Below are 26,230 nucleotides of genomic sequence, written 5' to 3'. Positions count from 1 at the left end.
GATGGGGTCTCAGATAGAAATGAGGAACATATTGGGAACTGGGGTAAAGGTCACTTTTGCTACACTTTAGCAAAGAGCCAGGCTCTAGGAATCTGTGGAACTTTTAACTTGAGAATGATGATTTAGGGTATTTGGCAAAAGAAAGTTTAAAGTAGCCAAGTGTTCAAGAAGGAGCCTGGCTGCTTCTAACAATATATGCTCCTATGTGTGGGCAAAAAAATGACCTGAAACTGGAACTTTTATATTTTAAACGGAAGCAGAGCATAAAAGCTTGGAAAATTTTCAGCTTGGCTATGTGGTAAAAACCTAAAGCCCATTTCAGAGGGGCAATTCAAGATGGCTGCAGAAATTTGCATAATTAAAAAGAAGGCAAAGGCTGATAGAAAAATGAGGAAAAGACCTCAAAGGCATTTCAGAGAAGTTCATGACAGCCCCTCCCATCACAGACCTGGAGGCCTACCAAGGAAGAATGGTTTTGTGGGCCACCAGGGCCCAGCTGCCTTATGCAGTCTCAGGACATAGCTCCCGGCATCCCAGCCACTCCAGCTCCAGACATGGCTCAAAGGGGCCCATATAAAGCTCAGGCCACTGCTTCAGAGGCTGCAAGCCATAATCCTTGGCAGCTTTGATGTGGTGTTAAGCCTGTGGGTGCACAGAGTACAAGACTTGAGGCTTGGAAGTCTCTGCTTAGATTTCAAAGGATGAATGGAAAAGCCTGGATATCCAGGCATCTAGGCAGAAGCCCACTACAGGGGTGGAACCTTCATGAATAACTCTATTGGGGCAGTATGGAGGGCAAATGTGGGGTCAGAGCCACCACACAGAGTCCCCACTGGGGCATTACCTAGTGGAGTTGTGAGAAGAGGGCCCCAGAATGGTAGATCCACCGACAGCTTGTACCTTACACCTGGAAAAGCAGCAAACACTCAATATTAGCCCATGAGAACAGCCGTGAGGACTGACCCCTACAAAGCCATAGGGGCAGAGCTGCCCAAGGCCTTGGGAACTCAGCCCTTGCATCAGTGTGCCCTGACTGTGAGACATAGAGTCAAGGGAGATTATTTTGAAGTTCTAAGGTTTAATGACTGCAGTGCTGGGTTTCAGAAATGCATGGGGCCTGTAGCTTCCCTTTTTTTTTTTTTTGGCTGATTTCTCCCTTTTGGAATGGGAGTATTTGCCCAATGCCTATACCCCATTGTATCTTGGAAGCAACTAACTTCTTTTTGATTTTACAAGTGCATAGGCAGAAGGGACTTGCCTTGTCTCAGATGAAACTTTGAACTTTGGACTTTTAAGTTAATGATGCAATGAGGTTAAGACTCTGGGGGACTGTTGAGAAGATATTATTGCATTTTAAAAAGTGAGTAGGACATGAGATTTTTAGGAGGTGTCAGTGTAGGAATGATATGGTTTGGACCTGTGTCTTTGCTCAAGTCTCATGTGAATTGTAATCCCTAATGTTGGAGGTGGAGCCTAGTGGGAACTGATGGGATCAAGTGGGTGATTTTTCATAAATGGTTTAGCACCATTGCCCTAGTCCTGCTCTCATGATAGAATTCTCAGGAGATCTGTTTGTTTAAAAGAGTGTAGAACCTCCCCTGACCCCTTTCTCCTGCTCCAGCATTGTAAGACATGCCTGCTTCCCCTTCACTTTCCACCATGACTATGAGTTTCCAGAGGCCTCCCCAGAAGCAGAAGCTGTTATGCCTCCTGTACAGCTTACAGAACTGTGATCAACATTTTTAACAATATAGCTTTTTTTTTTTTTTTTTTTTTTTTTTTTTTTTTTTTTTTTTTTTTTTTTTTTTTTTACAAATTACCCAGTCTCTGGTATTTTATAGCAATGGGAGAATGGACTAATACACACATCTATAATTTAAATTTTTTTCCTTTAATTTTTTTATTTTTTCTTACTATTTCTAGGCTTATTAATACAATACTATGTAATACAATTTAATTTTTTCTTTATTTTTAAAATCTGAAGCCTCATGTATACTTGTCAATATTCTCCAGAAGTTTACAGTGATTTTTACCTTCATGGTAACTTCATTTGTGAGCAGCTATGTGAATTACATTTTCAAGAGTCATAAAGAGGCCCCTTAATTTCAGGAACAGAGTTACAAATTCTATCTGGTTGATATGATTTGGCTGTGTCCTTGCCCAAATCTCATCACAAACTGTAGTTCCCAGAATCCCCATGTGTTGTAGGAAAGGACCTGGTGGAAGGTAATTGAATGGTGAGGGTGGTTAGCCCCATGATGTATTCATGATAGTGAGTGAGTTGTCAAGAAGTCTGATGGCTTTACTAGGGAGTTTCCCCCCATTTTGCTTGGCACTTCTCTTTGATGCCACCATGTGAAGAACAGTTTTGCTTCCCCTTCCACCATGATTGTAAATTTCCTGAGGCCTCCCCAGTCCTGTGGAACCATGAGTCAATTAAACCTCTTTCCTTAATAAATTACCCAGTCTTGGGTATGTCTTTATTAGCAGCGTGAGAATAAACTAACACTGGTCAAAAATTTAAACACATTTCAGAAGTATATTAACAGCTAAGAATATGAAATGTTTGTAAGTCATAAACTCTGTCCAATGTTGCATACTATTCCATTTATTGTTTATATAACAATTCTGTGAATTGGGTACAATTGTTATTGCCATTTTGTATTTGAAGTTTAAGGAAGTTAACATTTTTTTCTAAGATGTTACTTTTGGTAAGAGGAAGATCTGGATCTCAAACTCAACTGAAATCAAAATGCATTATCTTAATCATTAGGCCCTACTGGCACCATCTTGTAAGTAAATTCCTAGTAGAAATGAAATCATACACTTCATACTAGGAATTTTGAGAAAACCTTGAAAATTTTGAAACAGGTAAAGAACCAGTCATAGATGAGCAGAAGCAGTAGGATCACATGTAAAGATCTATGAGCCTACTTGTATCTCTAGTCATAGGACAACTACCCTCCTATATTTTCCTTGAGATAAATATTTTTCTTATTAGTTCTAGCACTCTTTGCATACACACAGATTACAAGCTCTGTGCCAGGCTTCTTGTTAGATAAAGCCAAACAAAATATCTTTTCTATCCCTCACCCTGAAGTTATTTAAGGTCTTATTGTGGTTTAGCAGAATATCATAGGATGTAGCCTAGACTTCTGAGTCTTTGGTAATTTTACTATAAAGTAGTTAAGTAAAGTTACATTTTTAAAGCAAAAAATAATTATTCTAATCTAAGTGTATGGTATAAAATCAATTAAAGTTAAATGAAATGGTTGATTCCAGAAGTAAGGCAGAAAAGATAAGCCTATTGTATTTTTTTATGCCAGAAAGCATAGAAGTAAACAAAATGATGGGTTAACGTCATAAGGACACAGGAGACAGATTTAGTGTGACTCCTACTGGTCAAACTAGGGACAATTTGACCAACAAAAACATTAAAGATTTTCAAAAATGCAAATCAAAATCACAATGAGATACCATCTCATGCCAGTTAGAATGGTGATCATTAAAAAGTCAGGAAATAACAGATGCTGGAGAGGATGTGGAGAAATAGGAACACTTTTACACTGTTGGTGGGACTGTAAATTAGTTCAACCATTGTGGAAGACAATGTGGCAATTCCTCAAGGATCTAGAACCAGAAATACCATTTGACCCAGCAATCCCATTACTGGACATACACCCAAAGGATTACAAATCATTCTACTATAAAGACACATGCACACGTATGTTTATTGTGGCACTATTCACAATAGCAAAGACTTGGAACCAACCCACATGTCCATCAATGATAGACTGGATAAAGAAAATGTGGCACATATACACCACAGAATACTATGAAGCCATAAAAAAGATGAATTCATGTCCTTTGCAGGGACATAGATGAAGCTGGAAACCATCACTCTCAGCAAACTAACACAAGAACAGAAAACCAAACACTGCATGTTCTCACTCATAATTGGGAGATGAACAATGAGAACACATGGACACAGGGAGGGGAACATCACACACTGGGGCCTGTCAGGGACTTGGGGACTAGGAGAGGGATAGCATTAGGGGAAATACGGGTTGATGGGTGCAGCAAACCACCATGGCATGTGTATACCTATGTAACAAAATTGCACGTTCTGCACATGTACCCCGGAACTTAAAGTATAATAAAACAAAAATGGGAGGCCAAGGTGGGTGGATCACCTGAGGTCAGGAGATGGAGACCAGCCTGGCCAACATGGAGAAACCCTCTCTCTAGTAAAAGTACAAAATTAGCCAGGCATGGTGGCACATGCCTGTAATCCCAGCTACCTGGGAGGTTGAGGCAGGAGAATTATTTGAACCTGGGAGGTGGAGGTTGTGGTGAGCCGAGATTGTGCCATTGCACTCCAGCCTGGGTGGCAAAAGTGAGACTTCATCTCAAAATAAATAAATAAATAAATAAATAAATAAATAAATAAATAAATTGTGAATCTACAAGTTCATGCCATAAAAATAAACAAATAATAAATAGGAGAAAGGGGAGTTTTACATTAGAATGTCAAGTGCTAACTAGTAAAAGCAGAAGGACTACCACATCTAGAAAAAATCATCAGTTTGATCATCAGAGTGAAGGTTGAGTGCAAAAGAATCATCAACAATGTCAAATCTAAGGGCAGAGTTGACATAGAGCAGATATTTGGATGTCACGGCCTTAAAATCTCTCCCAGACTGTTTATTGGTAGCATAGGGAAGAAAAAAGAATAAACTATATGGTGTGGAAAGCAGACAACACACTGATTAATTGAAATTAATATCACAAATGAGGGACACATGAATATTATGTGACTCTGGATCTGAATCCCTGAGAAGGATACAACTTCACTTACTTCCGTACGGAAATAACTAGAAATCTCATGAGAAAATATGAGACAACCCACAAAAGAGAAATATTCGATTTAAAAAGGGGTCAATGTGGTAAAACCCCATCTCCACTCAGAATACAAAAATTAGCTGGGCATGGTGGCGTACGCTTGCGATCCCAGCTAGTTGGGAGACTGAGGCAGGAGTATCACTTAAACCCAGGAGGTGGAGGTCGCAAGGAGCCAAGATGACACCACTGCACTCCAGCCTGGACGACAGAGTGAGACTTCGTCTCCAAAAAACAAGGAAGGGTGGGGAGTATATACATTGCTGAAAAAAAAAGAGTCAATGTTCAGTAATGACAGAGACTGAAAAATTAAATTAGAGGAGCCTAAACTGATATGTCAACTACATGTAATTGACATGTAGTTCTTGGTTGGATTCTGTACTAGATAAAAAAGTATTCTATAAAAAAGACTATTGTATCAGTTGACCAAATTGGAATATGGATGATTAATTGAATAAAAGTATGATAACAATGTTAAATTTACTGAAATTAAAAATTACTGTGGCTATTTAAAGAAAACATCTGTTCTTCAGAAATGAACGCTGAAATATCTAGAGATAAAAAAAATCTAGAGATAAAAAAGGCCAAGATGTATGCAACTTGCTTTCAACTGATTCAGTGAAATATATACATGTATATACTTAGTCTAGCCACAGAGAAAGTGATGAAGCAAATTGACAAAATCCCGATGAATCTAACTGGGCAAAGGATACAGAATATTCTCTGTTTGATTTCTGTAACCTTTTAAAATATAAATTTGAATTTAATTCTCAAATATAGAATAGAAAAAAGAAATAATCATTGATAAGGTGAACTGTAAGGAAGCTCACATATCCAGAAACATCTCAGGAAAGGTGTTTTTTTTTTTTTTTTTGGTGAAAGTATAGTTGAGTTGCAAGAGTTAAAAAGTAGAATAGCAACTCTAGCTGGCTCCAGTGATGTTTGTGAGGTGGTTGAACACACAGCCTCATTTTTCTGTAAATTAAGGTGAAGCTCTATGGAGCTATCATCCTGTGACCAACCATTTATTACTGATTTTTAAAACTGGAATTGACCATGAGTGAGTCAGCAAGAATTACCATAGGCATTGGTAAAAACCCTAAATCAATCAGACATACAAAACCCAGTCATTACTTCTCATATTGACATGAGGCATATCTATATGTTTTTATTTATTTATTTATTTATTTTTATGTCTGCTTGTAACACTAAACATGTTCACATGCTAACTGCTGTTTTGGAACACACTTTCTTTCATGATACAGCAAAAGAAGAGCTGAGAACATGCAAAATATTAATGTTTCTTATGCAAAATACAAAGAGATCAATGAAGTTCATAATTTTGAATTTTGCTTTTAAATATAAATTAATAAGTCAAAAAAGCTAATAGAATCATCGGACATGTTCCTTAAAGCAGGAACTCCAGTGTGGTGGGTTGTTTTCTTTCTTCTTTAGGTGCTGTGCATTTGAATGTAGATCATTAATAAATTATAATTTGAAATGATTGTGTTTATAAAAATATCTTCCAAGTCTAGTTATTCATTGGATAATCGTTAACATTTATGCTAATTTTACTCATTTGCTCAGTATGGCCGGATCAGAAAAACGAATCTATGCACACTTTAACTTATAAACCCAATCTGTCTTCTTTCAGTTTCACGATGTTATCCATTATCATTATTCTAATAACTTCACTAACCAACATTCCTATTTAATTAAACTAAAGTGTATCCAACCACTTTATAAAAGAAGAATGTGCATAATAACAATCACTGCAAAGCAGGACAGTTAAATCCTAATATTAATCTTAAATTATATGAAGATAGAGATTATGTGTTTCCCTCTTACAAAAATTATATTACCATATCAGATTTAAACTCCTGGAAAGATGATTAAGAATCAGCTTTACATTTACATATTAAGTTTTACTTTTTAAAACACATTTATGCCTATTGTATTTTTTGAGTCTCACAGTAGTCGAGGATTATTTTCATGCAATTTTTGAAAGTAAGAAACTAGCTGGTGGTAACCACAGCTAAGAGATGTGCACAAGGATTGGCAGATTTGATGAATAAGGAACTTGTCTTAAGAACACACGTATATAACTCCTTGTTCTGAATTTGCTGCACTTATACCCCATGGAGAGCCCTGCCATGAATTTAGCACTCACATATCAGTTTCATGATTTTTTAGCGGTTCTAGAGAGTTAAGTGTTGGCAGTCAAGAGCGCACTCATACTTCAGATATATTGTAGGGGATATAATGCATATTATATAAACATATATTGCAGATTTTTTTTTCTCACATAATACCAATACTAAGCATGTGGTGTGGGTAAGATTCATTAGACACACTGTATAAATGAGTAAACTGAAAATCACTTAAGGGTAAGTAATATTAAAGAAAACATTAGCAGATAAATTACATGTTTCAATTGTGCTCGTTCTACACCCATATAAAATATGCCTTTCTGATTTCATTAAAAGCAGCTTCATTGCACTAGCCTTGCTCAAGCTATTTTCACAAAAAAATATGAAACTAATAAAATCTAATTTCATTCATCTGAAATGAGGTGGGGTCCTATTTATTAAAAGTACCACGCTGACTTCCGGGTGCACCCAAAGCTACGTAGTTCAAAGTTAAATTTCACATAACTTGATAATTCTGTTAGCATTGTGACTTTGAAAACAGACCTGTTTTGATGATGACTCTGATCGACTTCCTAAAATTGACTTATAATCTCTGTGGGACGATGTGCACTATAGCAGAAGTACTGGAAACCTATAAACATGTTATATATTTCATTTCAACTAGCTCTGCGGTTCTCCACAAGCTACATAAACTCTTGGATTTTTAGATTCCTCCTCACTAAAATTTAATTCTAACTCCAAAATCTTTGATTGAAACCTGCAGTTTGAAATCAGACCCAGCAAACTCATAATTTGATTAACTTTATTCTCCCCTGATTACTTTAACAGTTCATGTTGACCTATCAATATATGAATGCTGATCGAATAAATCCCTTACACATTTAAATGATGACATTTCTCTTGTGATATTTCCATTTGATCCTTTTGTCTATTGATTGGTGATTATCCAGCATACGAAAGTGAAAATAACCTTGACTAAGAATCAAGAGACATAGGTTCTATTCTGGACTCTGACTGAAAAGTATTCATTTAGCTTTGTTGTTGCTGTTGTTTTTTGTTTTTTTGTTTTTTTGTTTTTGAGACAGAGTCTTGCTCTGTGCCCAGGCTGGAGTGCAGTGGTGCGATCTCGGCTCACTACAACCTCCGTCTCCCAGGTTCAAATGATTCTCCTGCCTCAGTCTCCGAGATTATAGGCATGGACCACCACACAAGGCAAATTTTTGTATTTTTAGTGGAGACGGGGTTTCGCCATGTTGGCCAGGCAGGTCTTGAGCTCCTGACCTCAGATGAGCTGCCCACCTCGGCCTCCTAAAGTCCTGGGATTACAGGAGTGAGCCACTGTGCCCAGCCCATTTAACTTTTATGAACTGCAGTGCCTTTAGGTATGAAGAGTAAGTATAAAAATACGCATTTTGGCCAGGTGTGGTGACTCATGCCTGTAATCCCAGCACTCTGGGAGGCCAAGTTGGGCAGATCACTTGAGACCAAGATTTCGAGACCAATCTGGCCAACATGGTAAACCTCATGTATACTAAACATACAAAAAAAAAAAAAAAAAAGTCGCCAGATGTGGTGGTGCAATACTGTAATCCCAGCTACTCAGGAGGCTGAGGCAGGAGAATTGCTTGAACCTGGGAGGCGGAGGTTGCAGTGAGAATGGATTGCACCACTGAGCTGTAGCCTGGGTGACAGAGTAAGACTCTGTCTCATAAATAAATAAATAAATAAATAAATAAATAAATAAATAAATGTATTCTCCCTACTACAAGAATAAAATACAAAAAATTAAATTGACTGTTAAATTCTGAACAAATGAGGTTACAGGAGAAAAATGAACAACACAAACAACACCAATGCATTCCTACTGTACCTGATGGGGAGATGTGTCGCCAAGAAATGGAAGGCTCTGGTTTTCCAGTGGCCAAACAAGTAAGAGTGACGTTGGTTCCTTCATTGATGGTCATATCACTTGAGATGTCATATATCTTAGGAGGAACTGAAATGACAAAATATGCAGTGGTTAGAAAAATATATATAACATTTTGTTGAAGTACGTATGATTAATTCCATAATATCATGCAAGAAAGGTATGACGGTGAAATGTATTTACGGCCTATGGTCCTCAACTGAAAGATGGATTCTCTAGAACCTCAAGACTTTCTAAGTGTTTTTTGTTTACTGTTTTTTTTTCCTCTAATTTTTTAGAAATTAAATACCTCAGGATAAATGGAATATTTAATAATAAAAATGTTTAAACATTGATTAAATTAAATATGCATTATGAGTAATTTGTATTAAATAAACTAGAATATAACCAATCTATTTTATCCATGGATCCTCACTGTATGATGTTTTCCTTGTTGAAATGGTTAAATAAGAGTAAATACAGAAGAAACTTGAAATAGCAGAACGGTTATTCCTACATACTGATTTAAAAGCTGGGTGAGTTAGGACATGTACATGATTGGGAGGTAAGATTTCATGGTCACAAAGGTATTTTTTGGTTTAATTTTCTATCTGTCAGACAGTAGAAAGTAGACTTTCTCAAAATTTGTGTGCTAAGGAATACAAATTCTAAGGACTGAAAGGTGGCTACAATAAAGATTTCTTATCAGTAACGACTGGCAAATACTGATTGAAACAGATCACTTCAAGACTTCTCATCCTTTGTTATGCCCTTTTGCACTGTAAATCCATGAGTCAAGGGGGAAATATTATATTGCATTTTCTCTGATGTATTAGATTATAAAAGTTTTTATCCCAGAATTTAATCACATAATACATTTGGGAAAAGTTGGAGAGAAAAGTCTCTAAACTAACTTCCAGGATTAAATTTCTATATTCTCTGAGAAATCAAATGTCTCATTGAATCCTCAAACAGCATGGGTATAAATCTCTATTGGCTAACTGCATTATTTAGAGTAAGTTATTTAATTTATCTTAGCCTCAGTGTCTTTATCTGAGAGCTGGAGACAATAATAGTACACGTCCTATCCGGCTGCTATGGAGACTAAGTAAGTCAATACATGTTAAAGGACTTAGAAAACTGCCTGACATTAGTGTTAGTTATTATTATTAGATGCCATTAAACACACATATGGTGTTTGAATTTCATTTTAGTAGTCCTCTTTTCCTATGCCTTAAAATTGTTCCCAGAAATTCTTCACTTTTGTAGTGTGTATTAGTGACCTACGCCATAAATAAGTTTGAGTTACTTTATACAATTTATACTATGTTACTATTCCAGCTCAAATATAAATAAATGGCAATTACACACCTTGGTAATCATTAGAAAAATAAGATTTTTACTGAAATCTTTTAAATTGTTCCCTTCCTTGGTTTCTTTATGCAAGAGAGATGTTTTCATAGTTACTTTTAAAGCTAGTAACTAAAATCTATTGTGACGATACATTAAATTACCCATACTTTGAATTTTTTTTGACTCTTTATGGAACCAAAACTCAGCCTCAGGAAAATCAAGGATGATATAATTACAGATATTAAGTATTTGATTATGTGTAACTGTTGATATGATTGAGGAGAAGGCTTGTTCCTAAGTAATATACTATTGTAACCGTTTCTAAACGACATAGTTTAATTGGCATTTAAAACACATTATCATCAAACTCCTCAGTGAGTTTTTCTCAGGCAAATAATGAAAATTTTGGACCATCCCAAACAGAGGGGTCTTTTCAGCTTAACTAAAACAGAACAAAAATTAAGAACATTAAAATACCGTAGAAGGAAAGTACAAAAAACTTTGCATTACACTGGTAAATAGGAGAGTTAATAATAATAAATTTACAACATTAAACTAAAAGTATACTTTAGATATTTAGTTGTAGGTATAGGTTTGATTTAATAAACTGTAAAGCACATGTGGACTATATATATATGTATATGGACAGATATACATATATAGATGGTCACTGACTTACGATGCTTCAATTATAATGTTTTTACTTTATAATGGTGTGAAAATAATATACATTCAGTAGAAACCATATTTTGAGTACCCATACAACCATTTTGTTTTCACGTTCAATACAGTATTTGATAATCTACATGAAATATTCAACATTTTATTATAAAACAGGCTTTTTGTCACATTATTCTGACCAACTGTGGTTAAGTGAGCACGTTTAACGAAGATTAGGTTATGTTACAATGTTCAATAGTTTAAGTGTATGAATTGCATTTTCAATTTACAATGGGTTTATTTGGATGTAACCTTATCATAACATGAGGAGCATCTGTATTCATAAACATACATACAGTGCATAGCAGTGCCCACTATTAAAAAAATGTAGTACTTTTTTCCTTTATATACAATATACTATGTAGGGCTCTTATTCTCTCCTAGTGACTTTACTTATTTATTAAAAATATAATTGATTTAAGGTTAGACACAGATATGTATATGAAGAGAAATAATGAAATGCCATAGGAACATTAATTCTATCCTCGAAATACCATTATTTTGTCAATATTGTCTGATCATAAAATAGTTTAGTTGGATATTTACACATCTACATATATTTAAAGTGCTAAATATTATTGCTAAACTAATATTCAGCACTAGTATTTGGCTATATAGAGACAGACCAGAGATAAAAGATACCAAATGCATGGAGAGCTCCAGTGACTGGTTAATAGGGTGGTAGACCCGTGATTCATCGAGATGTCTTATTTAAGAGGAACGTGTGGGCGACTTTAGTTGTCATGGCCCTGAGGTAAGAACCAGATGCCGGATACAGTTCATTTTTAGCTACCCCCACGGGTTATGGGCCCGGAGCGAGGAGAGCAGTACTCTTGTGCGGGATATTGATTTCAATTAAGTCCTTTAGAAATAAACAATTAAGTCCTTTAGAAATAAACTTAAATTTGACATTTAACTATAAGAGATTATGTAGTTGGGGGCAGAGTGGTAAATTCCAGGTGTGACATGTCATTCTCAGTGATTGCAATTGCCTTCCAGGACCTCATAATTCAGGACATACAGGGAATACACATCTGGAAAGAGGATGTTAGTAAGAGAAAATCCCTCTGGCAACGCTGCTCTCCCCAGAAATGCATCACCTGTTGGCAGCAGATGCTGTGTGTAAGAGGGCCAGCGAAATCCTTCACAAGCATGGTGGTTTGTGGAGACAAAAACAGGTGTTGCTTTGCTGAATATTCAAAACTATTGCATATTCAGTTTAAAACTTCCAACTTTTACTGACTATCATGAAGGGAGTAATTCTCGACCCAAAGTAAATGCAAAAGTTTAAAGGCATATTACTTGCCATCAATAAATTTAAATTAAAAGAGGGAAGCGGATAGGTAAGTGACTAAGAGAGGGCAAATATTTTCCACATTTTCCTTTCCTATTTTACAAGAGTAAAACAAGTTCAATAGGTACACCTTCTGGGTTCAAATCAGCAGATATTAATTTTGTGTTGGTTTATTTTAAAGTCAATTACTTAGAATAGTTTAAGCACAAGGTTATTGAGTGCAGACTATTTATAATAGAGAAAAACTTTCTTTCTTTTTTTTTTTTTTTGACACAGTCTCTCGCTCTGTCTCCCAGGCTGCAGTGCAATGGCTCAATCTCTGCTCGCTGCAACTTCCACCTCTTGGGTTCAAGCAATTCTCCTGCCTCAGCCTCCGGAGTAGCTGGGATAACAGGCACCTGCCACCATGCCCAGCTAATTTTTGTATTTTTTAAAAGAGATGGGGTTTGGCCATGTTGGCCAGGCTGCTCTCGAACTCCTGATTTCAGGTGATCCACCTGCCTCTGCCTCCCAAAGTGCTACGTTTCCAGGAGTGAGCCCCCAACACACCAGTCCAGGAGAACTATTAATAACCTTAAAGTAGGACCACAGAAATGGTGGTATAGAGAATTGGTCAACTGGATGACCATAACAATTGTCAGCTCAGTCGCCAGAATAAGGTGTGGTATTGAGAAGGGTTTTGGATGGTCCCAGAGCACATCAGCACACCAAGTTAAGCACTTGCATAGAAAACACAACTCCCCCCCGAAAAAAGGAGAGTTAAAAATAATGTACTATTCTAGATGTGTGCCACTTTTCTATATATGTTATTTCAGACTCCCTCACATACTTTTCTAAATACTTAAAATAATTTATGCAAAAAGGAGCAGATGTATTTTATCAATTCAACCATTTTTTAAGCTATTAAATAACTACGGATTTTAAGAAGTATTTTGAATTGTCATGTACTTTAAGTATTTATGACCTGGGGCAGAGTTATAAAGAAATATATTTATGAGTGTAAACTCATTTACTATGCTGGAAATAATTATTATAATATCATCCTCACTATCTTCATTATATGACACCATAAAAAAACAATGAAAAGGCAGAAGTCCTAGATTTCATACTAAATCACAGAATATCTCCTAGTGAAACTCTAATTAGGGGTATACAAGACTTTACAACTGTGTTCATAATTAATTGTTGTGTATTACCAATTAGAGAGATCTAAGAACACTGGAAGCTTTCTAAGCAACAGAGGTTGAAAGTAGATTTAAAGGTTGTGTTGGATGAAACATATTTTAAAACCTCCATATCCATTTAAATGAACTACTCTTGGTCCCTTACATTCATAACATGCTTTGCCTTTAATTGTTCACTGGCCTAAAATTCATCTACTACTTAGCACCTGGTCTTCAACTTTTATTTAGTTGCTTCCACAGTGACGAGATAATGCGTATTTAGATGTATCTACATATTTAGATTCTCTAAAGATAACTGATGCCTCTTGTTAGTTTCACTTTCACCAAAAAATTTAGGCAATTTGACTTGCTCCACACACCTTCCCTCTTCTGAGCCCATCTGTGGGTGTCTTCGGGCCAGGTATGAGTCACCTTCAGTAAGAAAAATCTTAGAATGCATATCCAAACCAGATTCTAATGACCTTCACACAGGCTACCATTTTGGATTATTCCCCACTGTTTGTATGATAATGAGCAACTGAGTTTGTGAGTGCATGGCATTATTTTCCTTTAATGTGTACATATTTTCTGATGTATAGAAATAAATTATTTTGTTTGTTTAGTGAGTGGTCTTCAAAGATAAAACTTTAATTTCTTTCAAGAATTCATTATGCTGCCTGCAACATGACCATTAACAAACTGAGAAGCCAGCATCAGGGTTACTAATCTGAATATCATAGGAATCATATAAGCACAGGATATTTTATTGTTTTAAAAGATTTTATCTAAAAAAAATATGTGCAGATGATTTTAGAGAGAATAAATAAAATAGCACCTGAACGAATATTAACTTGCATGACCGGTGAGGTCATGATGATATTAAAAACCCTTACAGGATGCATTTGACAGTTATTTTAACTGCAAATACAAGGTATAAACTATTTGGATCTGGACAGTTGCACTGACTCACTGGAATCAATTAAATGCCCCATCGAGCTCTTAAGCTGTAAGAGTCCGTGAAAGACCATAGTGCATACAAATCCATTTGGAGGCCTTCTTTAGGCTGCCAGGGCTAAAAGGTAGATGGAATATTTATTTAATCTGGCTCACAAACACTCACAGATTACTGAAAAACATCACTTCAGCATTTATTGTTACCATGATATTCTGGCACAAAAAACACCTGTTTCCTCAGTCAGGATATAAAATCAAAGCAGTGTTTTTTATAGGAGAGTGTACTGAATGTCCTCTCATTCATACTCTGAAGTTGTAGGCTCATTACCAAAAACCTTTAAAAGTTGTTATGTATCTATTTAATTGTGCACACAATTATGAGATCTATTCTCCAAATATGTTCACTAGGACACATAAGAAGTAAAATAAAAGTGATGCTAAATTTTTGATGTCCTCTTCGACTCACCTCTCCCCACGGTGACTTCTCATACCTCAAAAATTTACCACAAAGAAGAAACAGTGAAACGTATATTAGTGAGTGAATTTTCAAGGATCAAAATTTGATCTTAAAAAATTGTGTCACTGATGACTTTGATGATCTTAAAGCAAAATAGATGTTTCTGGGTCTGCGCTGTGGCCAATGTTTGTGTCCCTCCCAAATTCATTCATTAAAAATCTTAACCCCCAAGGTGATACTCTTAGGAGGTGGGGCCTTGGAAAGGTGATTAGAGCATGAAGGGATTAGTGCCCTTATAAAATGGACCCCACGAGCTAGGTAACCCCTTTCACCATGTAAGGATTCACTGAGAAAGTGTCATCCATGAGAAATCAGGCCGTCTCCAGTGCCTGGATTTTGGACTTCCCAGTCTCCAGAACTGTGAGAAATAAATTTCTGTTGATTGTTAGCCATCTAGTTTATGGCATTTTGTTATAGCTGCCTGAATGCACTAGGACAGTATGTGTCTTGTCGAAATAATTATTTGCATCCCTAACTCTCTGCCCCTTTCCACTCCTCTACTCATTTCTTGTGATAGTTTTCTTTGCAATTCATCATTATCATTGGTATTTATTTCTTTACTTGTTTATTATCTGTATCTCTTCATAGAACCTAAGTAGAGACCTAGGGTAGGGAAATTGTTTGCTTTATTCAACAGCATATTGCCAGAACCTGAGAGAGGTCCTGACACATACAGTTTATTCAACAAATTTTTCATTGTCCTTTCAGGTGCTAAGCTAATACTTTGATGTCTCAGTGAAGAGATCCTATAAAATTATATACCATTGCAAGAAAGACATAATATAAATTCTGAGAATATGGTGAATATATAATTATAATTTCAAGGGTCCTGTGTGACTTTTTCATGGATTCTCTGAGTTTAGGGATGAAATATTCCTTCTAACTCATTTAGAAGCACAATATTTTCTTAGTCCTTTGCCTACTATAGTTTTTGCCATGAAAACCCAGAGAAGTAATTGGACAATAATCATACACATTTATTTTTAACAGAATGGTCTGTCACATCTTAGGTAGTCCTACGTGTGTTGGTCACAGTATTTTTTTTTTTTTTTACTTTTGAATCTTTGTAAATTTAGAATCAAAAGAATTTTCTCTAATAGTATGTATGTGCATATAATTTCTACCTTTTTTTTTTTTTCCTTCACAGATTTGGAGTCTGGGTTAATTTGGATGAACTATATTTCTGAAGCATTTCCAAACTGCTTGAGTCAACAAGCTAGACATAACTATAAATCTTGGGAGAACTGGCTTTTTTTGCACTCCCATATCTGGTAATGGCTGGCAATATCAAAAGAACATTCTTCCTTTCACTGGGCTGGCACTTCCCTTTTCAGTCTTGGCCAGCCCCCAAAAAGTGAAAGTAGATCTACGTTACATAACAAACCTCCTGGAAAGGTGTTGTTCTCAAACTGAAATAAGAAATTGTTTCATGCTTTTTTCTCTAAATTGGTTTGCTTGTGGGTTCTTGATGGTTTCATGGTCTGCATCTCACCAGCAACATTATTTTCTCCAACTGATAGACTATGACTGACTTGTCATAGTTTATGACATTTCAGAGATTTCTATGCCTTCTCCCCTCATTCCCTCACTCAGAGATAGTGATAACAGGAAAAAGATACCAAGCATGAGTTTTAAATTCAAACTTGCCAATTTCATGAAATACCTAGTGATAAAATATGCCACAACAACTTAGGGGTAAAGAATATGTATAAGAAAAGTGTATCTGTCAAACTTCAGTTCAAACTTTGAATTATGTTGCTTACCTTAGTGTTTTCTCTCATTTAGGTAACCTATACACGAGTTTTTCTCAATCTATTGTGTCCTTCATGCTATAAAAAAAACTGGCAAAATAGGCAGTGAACTGTATTAATTCATCCATCCATCCATCCATCCATCCATCCAATAGACATTTATTAAGCACCAACTCAGGGTGACTAATCTTAAGGAGTCCATGTCTAAAGAGTTAGAAGGATACAACATTTCTAATCACAATGCAGAGTCATTAGTCCTACAAAGACTTACTCCCAAGGTGTACTGGGAACACAGATTTGTAACTCTAAGTCTTCCTTATGGAGACAGAATTGAGGGGATGCTGATATTGGATAAGGCTTTTGGAAACAGGTGGAATTTGAACAGAATTTGGTGGTTTAAAACAGTAGTTTGCACACACAGTTAATCATCAGGGATAACCGGATAAATTTTTCATCGTTCTGGGATGGGAGAAAGATTGATTCAGGATATTCTAGACCAATAGTATGTAGCGAGTTCCAAAATCTATAGATTTTGGAATCGTTGATTTACAGAACACCAGAAAGAACTCTCCTTAAAATTATTCTTTTAAGATCCTCAGAACATTTATTTGCCTTCAAGGAACTAATGTTAAAATGTAATTATCCCTGCAAGAGATGATGACTTATTAACTGGCATCCATTTTCAAACTCACTGAGAACAGAATAGTGGGTGCAGAGGGGCACCATACTGGAAGTAGAAAGATGCAATAGGCAACATTTTACCATTGTGTTCTTTTCCCTTGAAAAGCTTGGGAATGGTTCTAAATGACAGTGATCAAGACAATCAACAATAGAGAGAAGAAAGTAAGACTCTGAGAGGAATAAACCTTACAGGATATGGAATTATAGAGAAACTAAAGGGGAAATTACTTTCTTCTATTTTCTATGTCTCTCCATCTTCTCTGGACTCTCTAATACATGGATTATGCAAACACATAACAATTTGCCAGTAGCAAATAAAAACATACACTTACACATGAAACACACATGAAGTAGGTTTAGTATACATGAAAATTAAATGTGATAAAACAAACTTTTAGAAAGCTGCTGGTTTTAGAGAGCTTAACATTTTTGTAATGATTTTAACATTTTTGGTTGCAGGCAAATTTATCACATGCTGTACAAACATTTTATTTTGAAGACAAAAACACAACATGGTTACACAAGAGTTTCAATATTTTGGACTGTAAAGATTTTTATTTATTTTTTATTCGTTTTGGCGAGACGATCAATAGCTAGCCTCTGCACATGAGTGTTTATACACCAGAGTTCAAATCCCTGCTGTACCTCAGGCTAGCTTCAGCTTCACTTACTTGGATGATTCAAAGATATAAAACACTGCTTAAAATCAGGACCATAATAGCAGCTACCCCCTCAGGCAACAACAGCAGCAGCAAGAAGGCTGGAGTACACTTATAGTCGCGCTGCATATCACAGGGAATCTACAATGCCTGCATAATTCAGTCTCCTCCTTAGTAGAAAATGGTCACAAAATAGGTAGGAAGAACACCGCAATTGAAATACCTTACAGCACACTAACGTGGGTATCCTAGTGAAGTATAATTCCTAAGGCACCAACTATATAACTTCAAAACCTTCAGTGATGGTAACATTTTATTAAGAATTAATAATGAGGTTTCTTTTTTTTTCCTGGAAACACTTTGGCAGTATATTTTAAGAACTTAAAAAATTTCTATTCCATTGAGCCAATGATTCCCCTTCCAGGAATGTATATTAAGGAAAGCAAGTACCTTCTTTCAGTGTAGTTACTATTCCCATAAACCTGGTGGCCAGCTCCATTTGGAAATGTGCCAACCAATACCCTCTGGAATGGCCCAAGTGAACTTTTTTCTTGCCTCATCCTTGGCAGTGAACTATTTTCCATATAAACCAGAGGAAACAGCCCAGCTGTGTCAAACTAGAACCCAGCTGCCTTCTTTGCAAACATTTCCCATAGCTAAAAGCTTGCTTTAGGGTTTTTGAAAACACGAGAGAATCCAATGTCTACCCTTGTAGTCACAGAGTTGTAATGTAACACCTGGCTCCTGGTTTTATAAGGTAAGCCTGCTCAGGTTCAGTATACACATTCCTTGTTAGACTCAGGTTTCTCAAAATGTGTTTTAGCAGATTTTTATATCTAAAAGCTGCTCTGGTGTTTTGTGCATTTGCAGAGGAGATGTGTCATTTTAGCACCATTAGAAAAATAACGCCTTCTTTGAAATACTCTGGTTTCTTTGTTCTTGGTAAATAATATTTATTTTTCTAATCATGAAGATAATATACATTCACTGAAAAGAATGTAGACAAATACATAAACAGTAAGGAAGAAAAAAAAGTAGCGTATTAGGTTGTAATATCTAAAACTGCTCTTTAGTTAAAAACAAGTGGATATTGGCAATTTCATATAATTCAATTTAATATAATGCCACCATTTAACAATAATATTGATATATTTTACTTTTGTCTATGTATTCATATGTTTATATAGATCCTAGAGATTTCCATAAGATCCAATAAGCTCACCAGGGAATTGGTGCTGAAGCGTTGGCTGGAAATACATAGTGTGCCCTTCTCAACACTATTTATAGTGACCCCTTCTCAACACTGTACTCTAGAAAGGGAGTGAGAAGGTAGTTGGATAGGTATTCAAAATAGGACACTGTGGCTTTCTGCCTGTCTTACTGGAAACATGTCTAAGAAAGGTTACCCACAGCAAGGGTTAGTGTTTGTTGAACATTTACTGTGAGTAATATACTGAGAGACTAATGACTTATTTGGAGGAGGCGGGTGTGGTTTTGTCTTAGGGCAAAGTTCTACATGTCCAGGCCAATTCTTCCTTCCACCCACCCACCTACTTTTGTGATAGTTGGTTCGTGTGGTGGTTCTATCAACACGGCCACACATTTTTAACACTCTTTCCACTAAAAATAGGATCTCTCCCCTTCCCCACCTCACATTCAATTGGAGTAGGCTCTTGGCTCCTTCAAACAATAGAGTTGTGGAAGAAATAATGCTATTTGATTTCCAAACTGGGAAAACAAAACAAAACAAAACAAAACAAACAAACAAACAAAAATTTGTTTCCTGTACTGTTCTCTGAGAACACTGACTCTTGGAGCTCTGGCCCACTATGGTGTCACCACCTTGGGGCTACCACGCTGGAGAGAACATGTGGAGACACCACATGTGGTTGCCACATGGAGAGACTGTGATAACAGAAACAGAGAGAGAGCAAGCCTGGGAAGCACTTCAGCTCATCTAAGCCCTGACTGCCTAAGTCATCCCAGTGAGGCCTCAAATATTCTGTCTAAATTGCACAAATTGCAGTCTTCTGAGTAAAACAAATAATTGTAGTTGTTAAAAGCAACCACGTTTGGGCACAGTTTTTAAAAGAATAAAGAAAACTAGAGAACTTACCTTATGTGCCTTCACAACTTATCATAAAGCTACTACAAAGCCAGTGTGGTGTTGGTATCAAATAGACAATGGAACAAAATAGAGACTCCAGAAATAGATGATACAACTTCCCATGATGGTCAAGTCCCTGATTATTTATGTTAAAAATAAAAATACCTAATGTTATGGATAAGTAACATACATGAGTAATGTGAGTCAAGACAAAGTATATATACATATTGTGATAGATGGGGCCAGTAGAGAGCACCTGTCTAAAGAGAGCGGCTACCACTGATAATTTCCATCCTAAAAATAGAAAAGTCTAGGCTTGCTAGATCTTAAGACCTGAAATTTTAAATTTTTTTGTACCTTACAATCTCATCAAAATATCTGTGAATTAGCTTGGCACTAACCCAAATGACACCTTTATAGGAATTAGAAAAACATGAAGACACTTTATCATTACATGTTGGACAATTTTCTTGATATAAAAGTCTACATAGTTTATGAAAGTAAAGAGTGCCTGCATATTTGTGTGTGTACAAAATTTCATTATACGCTGAAAGCCCTGCATGGTCTGGATTCGGCTAGAGAGCCACAATCTTGCCATCTTTGCCTCGTATCTTGGCAAGGCCTTCCGACTATTTTGGCTTTGAAAGACTAAGGAATTCATTTTCACATTATGTTATTGGTTTTATTATAAAAGTTGTACATGATCACATTAGTGTGTGGTTTCTCACCTGTCAAAAACTAACCATGATTAGATTTACAGAGTAACTGCCTTAGAAAGGTCTAGAGCCTTGCCTTAGAAAACATTCTGAGAATAGGTTTTAACCAGAAACTTAATGATAAAACCATGATTCATGTTAATATTCTGCTTCCAAAACAATAATTATCATCTATACTTTTAACTCTCATGTTACCTTATCAACTTTTCGCAAAAAGAATCCTTTCCTTAGTTTTAAAAAAAATATTACAAACAAAGGTTATCATGCAGTTATGTGCCAAGAGATAGTAGAGTCCTATGGTTACATGTGAGAATTCTCTCTGAAATTGGATTAAAAGATAATTTGCCATGTGTTGGCCCCTAGATCATTAGTCACAGTGGTGTAAGTGCATTCTCTTATAATTCAATATCAAAGAAATTGCTTTTATGGCATTAACTATATTATATTCAAAATTATATAAATTATTGAAATGCTATGCCTACTGCCAAGATATAAGACAGTTCACATGGAAAAAAAGGTTGTGTTCTAAATTATTCATTAGAAAAAAAGGCAGTCTCTTGACAGAAATTGTTTTATACTGGGGCTAGCTTCTGGGACTTATATTTAAATATAAATCACAAAAACTCAAAATTTCAGATATTTTTAATTCTCTTTAATGCCTTGATTTCCAGCAAGAGGATTAAATGTTATATATTGTCTTAGATCTACAGTTAGATATGTATTGTATTGAATACATGTGCGCGCGCGTGTGTGTGTGTGTGTGTGCGTCTAGTAACATCATTATGTGCCTTTGTTTATACTGAGACATGATAATAATGTGGAAAGTCTAATTATAGGAAGGTTAATCTCAGAAGATCTCTCTCTTACAGATTTATATATTATTCATTTGGTTAGAAAATGTTTATCATTTGCTATGCACCAGGGACTGAGATAGGTGCTGTTGATTTAAAATGTAATAAAAGAATTGTTTTCCAGTAGCTTATATATTATGGAAGAAAATAAACATTAAAATAGATTAAAAATACAATTATATCAAGTTATATTAGAAACATATACATAAAATATGTATATCTAAGGAAAATTCACCCAACTCAAATAAAGATAGAAAGATGGCAATGGTACTACAAAGATATTTTTTGGAATATGTTGTAACTATCCAAATGGACAAAAACATTCCAGGTTGAGTTACACACGTATGAAGACTGGACAAGATGAGGGCCCATTCGTAGATCCTGTATTCATCCTTGTGGCTGTAATTGAACTACTTAGCTAGTCACACCTAAAATTATTTCCTTTATTCACTTTCAAAATATGAACAAATGTATCTTTTTGTAGATATTTCTGGAGAAGCCAGAAGAATGTGGGAACTATTTTATATTGATCTCTGAGTAGTTTACAAGATCATAATTAGTACACAATTATATGTGTACTTATATGTAATTATATGTATAAACAATTAGAATGTGTTTAATGGGACTATTTTTGTCAGCTCTAAATGTTCCTTGTTTGGAGATTTAGTCTTTAACACATTCATTTAAAAAGTAATTTTCCCTCATATTAATTACTACTTTTCGAGGAACAGAAATACTTTGCCACATCTCCCTTTTGACTAAAAATATTCATATATTGAAAGTGAACTAGTCTCTTGGGTATTACGTAAGGAACACTAACATGCTTTAGCTTCTCTCAAGTACTAAGTGTGTAACATATGTTCATACCCCAGATAAAAAATATCATGTATTTTTATTTTTGTTTTCTTGATGCTATCTGATTCTGTTTTTAAAAACTTAAAAAAAATGTGGTTAAGACTGAAAAGTGTATTTCCTTGGGCACTCGTGCTCTGTAGCTACCTCTCCAACCTGCTTGTTTTGAACACTCCAGTCTCGTCACTTGATAAATCCACCAAAAATAAGCCAAACCAACCCCTTCTTGTTTCTGAAAGGTGGAAAACCCAAATATACTACCTGGTAAAATGTTAGCTCTTTTATTCTTTATTTTTGCATATACCTAACTGTCATTAAAACCTTTTATTCACAGATATTACTATAGTGAAAGGATGGAAAAGTATAAATTATATCTCAATATTTGGTTTTTAAGGGTTGAGAGGAATGAACATCAAGGATTAGCTATGTCAAAATAACCCAATTTACCTTTTGAGTAGGTTAATTACTTACCAAGAAAGAAAATTATCTGAACATATTGAGTGTTTGACAATTGTTGACAGTTTAAGCAATAAAATAGAGTAGTGTGGACAAATTGTTCACATAGCCTGACAGAGACCTAACTGGTTACGCCACTACCACTTGTATTGGTGGTAGATTCACGTCTATATGGAAGGAGAATGTCAGCAGTGCTCAATAAGAATCTGTATTTGGCTGTTTTGTTTTCTCAATTTTAAACAACTTGGATGGATCTCTGGGAGACACATTTACTGATAAAACTATACCAGAGGTCAGGTGTTCAGTTTCAGTCATTACAACGTGCTAGTGACACACAGATGTTATTTTGCCATTAGAGGCCAGACAGAATAGTAAAGTGCATAAATGCAGTACTATGTTAGGACAATGATGATGGAACCAGGAGTGTTTACATAAATATAAAAAAATGTAAGGAAGGAGAAGAATGTTTGCATTTGCTTGTGAATTTGTTCTCAGTTGATCTAGTAGAAAAAAAATAAATATGGTAGACTTCAGGTGATTATAATAAAAGATCTTAAACAAGAAGTCTCCTAACAATAAAAGAGACTATTTTATGAGAATATAAGCTCGTCATCACAAGGTTTCCAGAGACTATGGAAGAACAGTAGGATTAGAAATGGGATTACTACACTGAATGGATGCTTGAGTCAAATAATACTGTTGGGATTTTTCAACTATGCATTCTTTGAGTATTTGCTGCAATACATACCTTTGTGTATGAGGAAGTAAACTCAAGGAAAATGCCATTAGAGGGCCTGGTTATTAGCAACTGAAAAATGAGATCTGAGGGAGGTAAATGATGAACAAAAACCATTTGTTGTTCAGGACTGGCAATAGGAATGGTAGACAACTGGGGAAAAGGAAGAGAAAAATAAGAGGGGAGGCAACAAAAATGTAGATAAAATGAACAAGTTCATAAGAGGAGAGAAATGGAATTTCTTCTTACATTTCACATATAGTTTTTCCCTTTCTTGCAGTATCTTTGAACAAAACTGTATAAATACAAAGTATGCACCAACAATGTCAACATCGGGTGCACTTGTGGAAGGTAAATGTTGGATTTTCAGGAATTTTGTGAGTTGCATTTTAAACATATTCATTATTAAAATTAAATCATATTAAAGTTAAATTATATTAAAAGCAAAAATTTTAAAAACTCAAAATATCACTTTCTCAATATTTTATTACATTTTACTGTTATGTGTTATCTTGGGTTATTTGCATGTATTGAATCTATATGGTAGAAATGGTCTGCTACTGCATATCTCTCCTCAACTTTGTATTTAGTGATATCAATCTGAAAGAGGCCACAGTGGCAGTATTTACAGCATGGAAATTGGCAAATGCTATAAATTATGGCTTCTCTTTTGAGATATTTATCAGTAGCCTACCAACCTTTACCTATACATAAGATACATTTAAGGCTATTCCTTTCATAAATACTGTAATATTTCATAATAATAGAATATTTCATAGTATTCCCATCAGATATTGAGACCATGAAGAGGAATCAAAGGCAGGTCTTGCCCTCAAAAAGTCTAGAATGTAGTTAAGAGAGAAAATGAGAACATCAGTAACTATAAAGTGGAACATCCTAAGAGTCATAAGAAAGGTTCAGAGAAAAAGATCATGGTACTTTAGGTGAGAGAATGACTAACTTTAACTGGAAGTAGGTAGAAGAGGGGCAGGTGGAGAGGAGAATCAGAAAAGATTTGATGAGAAGAAATTTGAACTTGGTTTTGAATAATGGAACAAATTTGGACTTGGGAGGATGAATAGAGAATTGTGAGATCAGCATTTGGAAATAAACAGTTATGTAAACATATAGGACATATTTGCCGATCAGGCAGTTTAGCTTTACAGCTAAACTTGGTAGAAAAAAGATTAAAATGTTAGGATGAGAATAAATTATAGAGGACTTTGAGTTAAAACATTGCTAAAATAATGGACACAAAAACAAACATGTAGTAAATGGCTAGTTAGTGTATTCCCTCTGAGAGCCTGAAGTTTCAAAGGCCCAAATCAGTTCTTGTTTAATTCTTGGAATGGAAAGAACATTTGATTAATATCTTTGTGGGAAGGAAAAAAGAGACTACTTTTTGCAATTTGAAAACTCCACGGCTGGTTTTATATTGGTTTCTCCCCCTATGATATGAATACCCTATCAAGTGTTTATACCTAAGCAAATTTTTATGAGTTTGTCTGCATTATAGAAGTCACAGTGTATGCATCCAGATTGATTTGTTAGTATAAATAGATGGAAATATGTTTCTCAGTTGATGAGTAACATAAGAGGCCTTCTCATCCTGTTTCACCAAACAGCTAAACCCACACACTTTCTTCCACACTTCCTCTTTTTTTTCCACATTTATCTCTGTATTGTTTTTAATCTCCAGAGATAGGATGACCACCTGCCTTTCCAACATACTGCAAAAACAACAGTGACTATGGTTGTTTTTTTCTAGTTATTTTATTGAAAAATGAAAATGTACCAAATGGCAGCAGAGTCACCAGCTGATAAGAAGGTTTTTATGTATATAACATTGTGCTTTTGATAGGGAGTTGGCAATACTGTTCTAGGATTTTAATATCAAACTGTTTCCATCAGGCTGGAAGCTGTAACACTCAAATGGTACCTTCAGGAACTAAGTTGTATGCTTGCTACTGTAAGGTACTTTTTGAAACGGGGCGTTAAACAAAATTTATAGAAGAAAAAAGAATTTTTCTTCAGTAGTAGAGAAATATCTTATTTATTTCTAGGTGTTGCAAAGTGGCTAATTGATTACCAAGCTCACTTTCCTCTTCTTGGCAGACAACTAAATTATGATTCCCAGATAAAGTTACTTATGATTGAGTTTTAAGCAGTGGAATATGAGAAGTGTGTGCTCTTTCCAGGATTGGCTCACATAAACCTCCCAGGAGTTATTCTCCTTGCTATTTCCTTAGAAATTGGAAATCACATATTGAATATGGCATAAATGCGAAGTAGAACAGAACTAGTCTCTAGAGAATATGGATTGCCTATAGGAACGATTGATTGGGATGTTCTTTTTTTTTTTTTTTTCGACGGAGTCTCGATCTGTCGCCCAGGCTGGAGTGCAATGGTGCGATCTCAGCTCACTGCAACCTCTGCCTCCCGGGTTGAAGCGATTCTCCTATCTC

At 35.5% G+C, this 26,230-nt stretch overlaps 1 protein-coding gene across 1 annotated transcript in view; it reads right to left on the bottom strand.

Moving 5' to 3' along the window:
• The window catches only part of NEGR1 (neuronal growth regulator 1), an 892,981-nt gene that overhangs the window by 372,746 nt on the left and 494,005 nt on the right, over positions 1-26,230 (bottom strand). Inside the window, exon 3 of the mRNA XM_007978295.3 lies at positions 8,920-9,045. Within this exon, the coding sequence (XP_007976486.3) occupies positions 8,920-9,045 (126 nt within the window). The remainder of the gene's footprint in view (positions 1-8,919; positions 9,046-26,230) is intronic.

This window comes from Chlorocebus sabaeus, chromosome 20 (genome assembly GCF_047675955.1).
Source record: "Chlorocebus sabaeus isolate Y175 chromosome 20, mChlSab1.0.hap1, whole genome shotgun sequence".
NCBI classification, from domain to species: Eukaryota; Metazoa; Chordata; class Mammalia; order Primates; family Cercopithecidae; genus Chlorocebus; species Chlorocebus sabaeus.
This window is presented reverse-complemented; position numbering and strand designations above follow the sequence as displayed.